This window comes from Miscanthus floridulus, chromosome 16 (genome assembly GCF_019320115.1).
Source record: "Miscanthus floridulus cultivar M001 chromosome 16, ASM1932011v1, whole genome shotgun sequence".
NCBI classification, from domain to species: Eukaryota; Viridiplantae; Streptophyta; class Magnoliopsida; order Poales; family Poaceae; genus Miscanthus; species Miscanthus floridulus.
The window spans coordinates 104,114,016-104,123,735 of record NC_089595.1 but is presented as its reverse complement, the minus strand read 5'-3'; the positions used below and the strand labels follow the sequence as shown (position 1 = coordinate 104,123,735).

Below are 9,720 nucleotides of genomic sequence, written 5' to 3'. Positions count from 1 at the left end.
CACCTCGCCGCGGTGTGGACTCCACCGCGCCTCTAGGTCACTGCCGTCGACCCACACCGCTGCCGTCCGCCGTGACACCTACGCCGAGTGCCATAGCCACCAAGGTGAACTCGCCGTGAGCGCACGAAGCCGTAGAGCCTCCTAGCAGTCTTGCCTATCCACCCTAGCGCGAGAACACGCGAGCTCGCCGCCGCAAGACAGAGAGGAGAGAGAGCTGCTGCGCCACTGTCGTCCCATTCACCTAGTGCACCGTGCGCCAGAGATAGGGGAGGGAGAAGTGGAACGAATTAGACTTGTGAATTATGTCTATTTAATGATGGATTGTATATATTCTTATAAATTGGACTTGTAATGGTAGTTTATTCTTGTGCTTGTAGTCAGATTTGAATTATATATGCATATATATATTTATATGTTCTGGTAAAGTGTACTGTAGGGGCGGTTCTACAAAATCGATTTGAATTTTTTTTATGAGGAAATATACTGTAGGGGCGGTTATAGACTGAACCGTCCCTACAAATAGGTATTATAGGGGCGGCTTACAAATCGATTTTGTAAAGGCAGCTGGTGTCCCCAGCCGCCCCTACAAATAGATTTGTAGGGACGGTCAGAGAACCGCCCCTACAAATGCATGATTTGTAACCACGCTTTAGTAGGGACGGCTGACTAAACCGTCTCTACAAATCATTTGGAGCCGTCCCTACAAAAAAATTTATGTAGTAGTGCTACCAAGTGGTGGCCCTCGGCCTAGGTGCCTCTATGCTCTTAGATTCACTGTAACTACTATGAAATCCTTCCATCTTGGTATCCCTCTAAGTCCAAGAATGAGCGAGCCTTAGACTAATTCTCTTCAGTGTTTTGGGTTCTAAGTCCCCGTGTCTACCTAATTGTTGTTGCTAGTAAAGAATTATGAACCGAGCTCATCAAATACACTAGTCAAGTCAGCACTTTTTCCTCAGGTGTGGTCAAGGTGGCCCATGATCAGTTGTAATCTAACCCTAGTCATGTGGAGAAAACACTCTTTGTTAATAAGCTCATGGTTAGAGCACTTGATTCATATATGAGATTAAAATGAGAGAAATTGAAAAAAAATCAAATATAAAACAAGCGAAAATAACTGGTTTAAATATCAGTATCATATAAGGATCCATTTTAAACATAAAAATAATCCGAGGTTGCATCCATCTGATGTACTTAAAGAGAGAGACATTCTTCACCTTTTATTTAGAACTGTGTGTAAAAGGTGAAGTTGTTGGGTCTTATTAGGTGTACAATCAAAAAGTCCATCTTCTATGTTTTAAAAAAATAGCTTTCCTGTTTCTATATCGCCAAAACATGAGGAGTTTTGAGAGTTAAGAACCGAAAATAAACACTGTCAACCACTCTTCCGTCTTCAACCCTTCGGCAACTGGCAAACAAATACTAGTACTGCTCCACTACTTGATTGCCGCCTCACTGGCACCGCTCCCAATTCCAGTGACACTGCACCACCCGGCTCCAGCGAGATCCAGACCCAAAACCCCACCTCGCCTACGCTAGCAGGCTAGCAGCAGCCAACTTCTGCCTGGGAAGGGGAAGGGAAGGGAAGCGATGGCTGCCAACGGAGGCGGGTACCGGGCGGAGGACGACTACGACTACCTCTTCAAGGTGGTGCTCATCGGCGACTCCGGCGTCGGCAAGTCCAACCTCCTCTCCCGCTTCACCAAGAACGAGTTCAGCCTCGAGTCCAAGTCCACCATCGGCGTCGAGTTCGCCACCCGCAGTCTCCAGGTCGACGGCAAGGTCATCAAGGCCCAGATTTGGGACACCGCCGGCCAGGAGAGGTACCCTTTGATCTGCTCTGAACGTCTTCGCTTGGCGTCCGCGATGCAATGGTGTAGATTTGTTCTCTACTTTCTCGTGCGCTCCGCCAGTGGTGAGCAAAATGTGATCTTGGGAGCCTCCTTGGCTCCTTTGCTTGATCTTGGGAGGCTGCCTTACTGTTTGGTCGCGGTTGCTTGTTTAGGGAGCTAAATTTCGTAACGCTATATTGGCAATTGCCACGATTGGTGATCTGGAGGCGATTTCCATATATGCTGATATTTACCGCGGGTAAAATCGCTGAGAAATCCCCCCAGCGTTGGCAGGATTTTGTGAAAGACGGGATCTTAGGGGTGGTCCATCACTTGTGTGGTTCAGATGTCTATTAGCTGTTTCTACTAGGCAGATGGGTGGGCACATTTTGATCTTTGGTGGTTGAGATGTCGTTTCCTGTCATATACCTTGTTAGCAACTGCACAGCAGGGTAAATTTCTTTGTCCTTTGGTGTCTATCCATTCTATTTGTGGCTCTGCTTCCTTCCCAGACAAAATAGGGGCTATGTAGGTTGTCATATTTTGGAACTATGTTATCAAGATATCTCACTGCAAACTAGATGCCAACTGCTCAATGAGTTTGATGCTACTAACTGAAATCAACCATGCTAAACTTTTAGTTTTGTCCAACATTTTACTTTGGCCAAGTCCGTAGAAAAATGTACCAACATCTAGGATACCAAATAAATGCGTTATTAAGACATATTTCATGGTGGTTTTAGTGATTTTTTATGCTCTAAATGTTGGTGCATTTTTCTATAAACTTGGTCAAAGCTAGATAAGTTTGTCTTTGGACAAAACTAAAAACAACTTACATTTTGATTTTTTAAGACAGGAGAAGTTGAGGGTGCTCTAGAATTGTATATTTTCAGAATTGTCTTGCCTCAACTTCAGATTTTCATACAGGAGATGCCGATAAACAAATTTGCTGCTTTGTGATATTTCATTTCTAATCCATAAGCAAACATGCAGTTACACAGTTTGTTTATAAGCAAACGGTCTCATGCATTTTGTTTGACGGCTTTTGGAAGGTACATTGTACAAATTAGCCTGTATCCCTTCTCCACATCACAATGTTAGTTGTACTGAATATGAATCGGAAGTGGTATAAGTGGCTATTTCTTTTTACCTTTTTTTCATTAGTTTAGCATCTCATAAGCTGTTTGAGATGATTAATGTCAGTATGTTATCCAGCTAGTTCAATCAGGAATTGTTTTCTTCTTTTTTGTGCCAGAACTTTGTTTGGAGTTTGGACAAATCAGCTGAGAACAGCCTTGTCAGAGGTTGGTTAGCAATACCTGTGTGTGTTTTCCGGCTCGTTAATGGAACTATGGGCACACTATTTGAAACTACAATTTACCATATTGCTGAATTAAGTGGATCTAGAATGGTCACTACTTATAAGTTATAACTAGTAGCTGCAAAAACTCTGGAGCTGTCCACATCTGTTTTTTGGTGGATTTGCAATTCAGGCTGGTTTACCTCTCTCCTAGGTGATTGACATGTCCGATCTCATTGCAAAACCATCACAAGAAGATAGAAAGGAAAGATAGTGTCCATTTGATAATCTTCTCTCATTGTTTTCTGCTTGTTTTTCAGGTACCGTGCTATCACAAGCGCCTATTACCGAGGAGCTGTAGGGGCATTACTTGTGTATGATGTCACCCGCCGTGCTACATTTGACAACGCGGGCCGTTGGCTAAGGGAGCTCAGAGACCACACTGACCAAAGCATCGTTGTGATGCTGATTGGCAACAAGTCCGATCTCCGCCACTTGGTGGCCGTCTCAACTGAGGACGCGAAGGAGTTTGCCGAGGCCGAGTCCATGTACTTCATGGAAACGTCTGCCCTCGACGCCACCAACGTGGACAACGCGTTCTCAGAGGTGCTGACCCAGATATACCAGATCGTGAGCAAGAAGATGGTGGAGGCACCAGAGGAAGGCGTGGCTGGCCCAGGCAAAGGGGAGAAGATAAACGTGAAGGATGACGTGTCTGCGATGAAGAGAGTTGGGTGCTGCTCAAATTGAGGCGAATACAAAACGGTTTGTTCATTTTTCATGTAGGTATGGTACGGTCGGCTTGTGGGAAAATTTTTATGTTAAAACAAATCAGTTCGATTGTCTTTCTTGTGGTGGTAATGAGGGTTAGGGTCAGTCAAACCGTTGAGACTCGGTTTAAATTATTTATAAGCTCTGAACTTGTGCTTCTGTCAAAATCAATCATTTGGTGTTCTTGGCTTGCCTACTATACTGCGATATTTTTGTTAACTGAAGAATTTGCCAACCAATCCTTTTATCGAACAGAGGAATTTGTGTGTGCTTAGAGCAAGTATAATAGTAGGCTGTAAGCCGACTAAATGCTGAGGTGGAGGAGAGAGGGGAGGAGAGAGAGGAGAAGCGGGCTGTAAGCTTACAGCCGGCTTGGGTACGAGAACCAAGAAAGTCTGTGAGAGAGACAAGTGAGCCATGTATTAACTGTAAAGAGCTAACTACTATATGAGTGGGCTGAGAGAAGGCTGCAAGGAACTTTACAGCCAGCAAGCCGGCTGTGTTATTAGCCTTGCTCTTCCTAACATAAGAACACGAACTGTCTCTATAAACTACATTGATCAAGTGAAGTTTCAATACTCCTTTGTCCCTGAAAGAATCAATTCTTAAAGTTGTCCTGAGTCAAACTTTTTAAACTTTGATCGAATTTATGAATTTATAGACAACAACATCAAGAATTATAATATCAAACTAGTATCATTAGATATATCATAGAATATATTTTTATAATATGCTCATCTTATGTCACAGATGTTGTTATTCTTTTTCATAAAATTAGTTAAACTTAAAGTTTGACTGGCACGGATTCTAGGAATTGGTTTATTTGATGACAGAGGGAGTACAGTTTATACGTGCAATCAATTTAGAGATCTGTATAACTACTCTCTCAGTCCATAAAAGAATACAATTACGGGATCCGTGTTGGTCAAACTAGTTCAAGTTTGACTAAGTTTATAGTAAATAGTATTAGTATTTATGAAAATACATTCTATAAACTAATCAACGATACTTATTTTGTATTATAAATATTTGTGTTTTTTTATATAAATCTAGTCAAACTTGTATGACGCATTCTTGCGTATAATGGATCTCTGGGCCGAATTGTCCAACCGTGCTCGGCTCACCTACAGCTTCATCTGGCTATACACCGATGCAGCAGCAGTGACCATTCATCCGGACCAGACGGAATCAGCGCCCTGGATCAGCTGCGCGCAAACGAGGAACAGCGACGCCGGCACGCCGAGCAGCAGCATGGCCAGCAAGCCGGCGCCGAGCCCCGGGCGCGTGTTCACGAGGAGCACCTCGAGAAGGCCGACCGCGCTGCGCACGCCGGCCACGTAGCTCCCGTGGTGCCGCCGCTCCAGCTCCGTCCACTCAGTCTGCAGCGGGATGCCGGCGCCGGGGCCGGCATCGACGTCAGCGTCAAAAGTGTCATTCTCCTCTGACGACGACTTCGCCCGCGCCTCGCGGATGCGCCGCCGCAGCGTCGCCATGTCCTCGTCCACCAGCCGGCCGCCCTCGGAGGAGGACGAGCCGTTGTCGGCGCGCCGCCCGACGCCGAGGGGCACGGCCCTGTTCCCGCCGCCGCCGCCGGCAGCGCGACGTGGCAGCCGAATGGGAGGTGGCACCAAGAAACTGCTCTTGGGGTTGGAGATCAAGCGAGTAGGGGCTGAGCCACCAGTAGCTCGGCTTGCTGCTGCCGGCGCCATCGCCATTACCTGCTGCTGCCACCGCCGCCGCCGCCGCCTGCACTTCACAGCTAGCCCTGCGACGTACGACGGTTACGAGATTGTGTGCCAAATGCGCGCTGCCACGTCCCACGGCCGTGCGCGGCGCGTGATATATATGGCGAGATGCCCGGGGCCGGGGACAGCCGGGACAGGGAGGGTAGTGTAACGTAGCGGGATTTGCGCGCGTGATTGGGCGAAGGGAAAACGTGGGGAGAATGGTTAGCTAGGCAGCACGGCAAAGGATCTGTCGACAACCGTGTGCGGGCCGCGTCCTTCACGTTCGTTTAGCCGGTTAGCCCGCCGTCCGTGTTCTCATGCGTGCTCACTGGTCACTGCCCGCCCGGCCGCCGGACGGGACGTGCACGGGCCTGCGTCGTTTTTTCGATTTTATAAACAAATATCTTCATTTTTCCTCGCTTTCAACGTGCCTTTATGGGCACTGCGCAAACCAGCAGGCATGAGAACGAGTCAGGTCTGTGTTTCACAGCCTCACAGGTCTTTCGACTTGAGAAATGAGAACGCTCTGGGTCTTGGATCTTGACTGCCTATTTGCTCCGAGTGCCTGTTTACTTCTCAAAATTTTGCAAAATTTTTCAAGATTCCCCGTCACATCGAATCTTTGGACGCATGTACGAAGTATTAAATATAAATAAAAAATAAAACTAATTACACAGTTTAAACGAAATTTACGAGACGAATTTTTTAAGTCTTGTCAAATAACAACGAAAGTGCTACAGTACTATTTCCCAAAAAAAATCGCCAACTAAACAAGGCCCAAATGAAATTCAAAGGATGGCTACACTTGCAGACGCGTTTTGCATTGAATTTACGGTGACAACTGGCCAGAAGGGAAGGCATTTGGAGCAACTCGCTTTGAAGCACAAAGCCAGGTAAAGGGCGTTTTTTGCATTGAATTAACAGTTAACATCTCTTTTCTATCCAGAACGGGGGTAGCAACTCGCATTGAAGCAGAAAGCCAGGAAAAAGGCGATTCCCAGACAGACATTCATTGTCCCGTTCGCTTGGCTTGCCCCGTTCGCTTGGCTAATAAGCCATGCAAAGTACTATTAGCTGATTTGTTGTGAAAAAAAAATATTGTTCATTAACTGAAAAAGTACAGCTTTTAAGCCAAACGAACAGGGCAATATACTCGTCCCACACAAAACCATAAAGGATGAACTTTAGTTTATACTTGCTCTTATTTTGCCCAATTGTATTCACAAGATATGACGCTACTGATGAAACTGCACAAAGTCCACGGATTGACAGCATGGGGCAGGCGCCCTTGGGTACATAGCAGGAGACTGGAAAGGTAACAAATGGAATACAGATCCGTTGATAACCATGGAGGGCCAGCAATGTCAAAGGTATTGTTTGATTACTGCATAGCCGGTGATGATCACAACGCCCTCGTGATGCCTCATGCCTTAACAGCAACCAGATGATCTCTGGGCCCGGTTGCCACCCACCACATCCACGGTATCTGGCACATACCTTCAAGAACAAATCGATAAGATCAAAAAAGGGGGCGCAGAAAGAAATACAAACAAAAGAAACAAACGAATGGTGCTAGTCCTGAAACTATGCAAACATATCCCCCACGAAAAGAACCAGCACATGGTTGATGATTTGACATAGATAATACTGAAAAAGAGACCAACAGAAGTTGTCTATTTTCCCAACAGAAAGTTGTCTATTTTCAAAATGTTACTACTCTAGTCTTATTGCAGCAAATGATGCTAGTCCTGGTACGATGCAAACAAACCACCAAAAAGAGCATCAGCAAAAGGTGACTAATTTTGTTGATGACTAACAATTGGAGCAAAAGACCAACAGGACCAATTGATATTTCAAACATAACTACTCTTACTGCAGTGCTCCATTTTCTAGTATTTGGACTGATTCATGTCACATAAAACCAGTGCTGTCAAATGTCAATCAAACATGCAGAGAAAGGAGAATCAGTGTGCTTACAATTCTTCCTCTGGTTCATTCTTCAGAGCGTTCTTTACGATACACTGGAAGGCATCTTCCACGTTCGTTCCATCCTTAGCAGATGTCTCAAAGTACGGGATGTTCCCTTTAGAAGCACACCATGCCTTTGCCTTTTTCTCCGATACCTAAAATGAAAGCAGTTTACATTTCTAATCAGTACAATCTAGTTCAAGAGAAGAATTTACTCAGAGAGCAAATCATGTAGCGGTATTTACCACACGGCTGTTGCCACCATCTACATCAACTTTGTTACCCAACAAAACAAAAGGGAAATTATCAGGATCTGATGGGCTAGCCTGCAAAGGGAAACATCCAAAGTTAGACAAAAAAAAAAGGATTGTTATGAGACAGAACTAATAAACCATTGGAAATATTTCACCTGAATTAGAAACTCTTCACGCCAGTTGTTCAGGTTATCAAATGATTTCATAGAATTAACATCATAGACTAGGACACAACAATCTGCTCCCCGGTAGAATGCAACGCCAAGACTCTGAAACCTTTCCTGACCTGCAGTGTCCCATATCTGCAAAGACATATTAAACACCATAAACCAGCAGATACAAGATGACTGGTAGAAAATTCATCTCTTCACATGAGATTAATCTGAATCTACATAGATTCCTTATGTAACCAATAGATTCGATGAAGATGGTCCTTTATTAAGAAGCAGACAAAACATAAGAAACCACTTCAAATAGTTAGACAGTTATGATATGTAGAGACTGTATGTAGAAGGTTTGAAATGATCCGAACAGTCATTTGTTAATTAACTGAAGAACAAGATTACGGGAAAGTATAAAGAAGGGTGACTAATATAGCTGCCAAATGCCCCTATGGCCTATGCTAATAGAAACAACATCATGCCAACATAAGCAGTGAAATCTGATTCACCAGTAAAGAATGAAAAATAATGCAGACGCCTAGAAGTTCTAAAGAGTACACCTTTGACTAGTAGTGTTTTTCTCATGGAATATTTAGGAGGAACATTTTCTAGCAGGAATACTTCAATACAATGTTGCCAACACGGTAAACCAATGGAGCAATAAAATTGATGAAACTGACTTATTGTCAACAGGAGCTAGATATTTCAAGTGCAAACAAACTGCCTAAACAAAACAGCATACTGAGTAGACTGAATCGGCAGCAACAAGCACGATGCTATGGCCTAACAAGCAAGCATTCAAGTGTTCAGCAGCAAACATCCTCTCCTGTACTTTTTAAACATCACAGCTGATCAGTTCGCAAACTAATTAATAAAGTACAAATCGGGGCTGGAGTTGACCTAAAGAAACCGAACTACTCGCATAACGACACAGCATGGCCAGGGGAACCAAACCAATCTTACCTGCAGAGTGAAGAGCCTGTCCTCGAACTGCACCTCCTTGGTGAGGAAATCCGCGCCGATCGTAGCCTTGTACTGGTTGCTGAACTTCTTGTTCACATATCTGAATTACATCACAGCTCAAAGAAAACACAGCCCAAACGGCCAAACCATCCAACCAGAAGAATAATAAAAAAATCAACGAAACGAAATCAAGTCAGCTTGTCAAGAATCGATCTGAATCGCAGGATACTGGTTCATCAAGGACGTCTTCCCAACCCTAGATCACAGGAAACAGAGGTCAGACAAAAGCTAAAGCCCTCACAGGGGGGAAGGGGAGATCCGAAGCGCTCACCCGCTGTCGCCGAGGATGATGACCTTGAGCAGGGTGCGGCGGCGCGATGCCATCGGGATCTAGGGCCCACCCGGGGCGGCGATCTCGCGTGCGGCGACTGGAAGGGGGAGGGAGAGAGGCCGAGAGGTAGACCTGGCCAGAGAGGGAGTCGGGGAGTTGGGGTTGGGCGTCGCGCGATGCGTTGCGTTTTGTGGTGGGCGCTGGAACGACACAGGGAAAGGAAGCAAGGGACACCCGCGGAACGGGACGGCATGTGTGATGAGGTGGCGACCACACCGTGGGCCACAGGGCCCACAGCGGGAGCAAGCGCATCAGTTTTATTTGCGACTGTTTAATTTTTTTAAAAAAAATACTATATTTTTTTTGAACTAATCAGCTTGATTGCTGCCTTTATTTTTTTCCTTTTTGCTGTC

The 9,720-nt window shown here is 45.2% G+C and overlaps 3 protein-coding genes across 3 annotated transcripts; 1 reads left to right on the top strand and 2 right to left on the bottom strand.

Moving 5' to 3' along the window:
- Window positions 1–1,310: 1,310 nt before the first annotated feature.
- On the top strand, window positions 1,311–4,074 carry LOC136513549 (ras-related protein RIC2-like). The gene is made up of 2 exons (XM_066507529.1): window positions 1,311–1,823; window positions 3,453–4,074. The coding sequence occupies exons 1-2, from the start codon at window positions 1,591–1,593 to the stop codon at window positions 3,880–3,882; spliced, it is 663 nt and encodes a 220-aa protein (XP_066363626.1). The 5' UTR covers window positions 1,311–1,590; the 3' UTR covers window positions 3,883–4,074.
- Window positions 4,075–4,802: 728 nt separating this feature from the next.
- Window positions 4,803–5,741, bottom strand: LOC136514124 (uncharacterized). The gene has a single exon (XM_066508108.1). The coding sequence runs from the start codon at window positions 5,616–5,618 to the stop codon at window positions 5,073–5,075; it is 546 nt and encodes a 181-aa protein (XP_066364205.1). The 5' UTR covers window positions 5,619–5,741; the 3' UTR covers window positions 4,803–5,072.
- Window positions 5,742–6,801: 1,060 nt separating this feature from the next.
- Window positions 6,802–9,498, bottom strand: LOC136511658 (ras-related protein Rab7). Its single transcript, XM_066505703.1, has 7 exons — window positions 9,308–9,498; window positions 9,206–9,232; window positions 8,977–9,076; window positions 8,008–8,154; window positions 7,844–7,924; window positions 7,608–7,753; window positions 6,802–7,127 (listed from the first exon to the last, which is right to left on the bottom strand). The coding sequence occupies exons 1-7, from the start codon at window positions 9,358–9,360 to the stop codon at window positions 7,061–7,063; spliced, it is 621 nt and encodes a 206-aa protein (XP_066361800.1). The 5' UTR covers window positions 9,361–9,498; the 3' UTR covers window positions 6,802–7,060.
- Between the last annotated feature and the right edge of the window lie 222 nt (window positions 9,499–9,720).

Coding starts and splice junctions, on each gene's coding strand:
- LOC136513549 (XM_066507529.1), top strand. CDS start 1,591: ATGGCTGCCAACGGAGGCGGGTACCGGGCGGAGGACGACTACGACTAC. Junction 1,824..3,452: donor GACACCGCCGGCCAGGAGAG/GTACCCTTTGAT, acceptor CTTGTTTTTCAG/GTACCGTGCTATCACAAGCG.
- LOC136514124 (XM_066508108.1), bottom strand. CDS start 5,618: ATGGCGATGGCGCCGGCAGCAGCAAGCCGAGCTACTGGTGGCTCAGCC.
- LOC136511658 (XM_066505703.1), bottom strand. CDS start 9,360: ATGGCATCGCGCCGCCGCACCCTGCTCAAGGTCATCATCCTCGGCGAC. Junction 9,233..9,307: donor ATCATCCTCGGCGACAGCGG/GTGAGCGCTTCG, acceptor CCTGTGATCTAG/GGTTGGGAAGACGTCCTTGA. Junction 7,754..7,843: donor ATGGTGGCAACAGCCGTGTG/GTAAATACCGCT, acceptor CTTTCATTTTAG/GTATCGGAGAAAAAGGCAAA.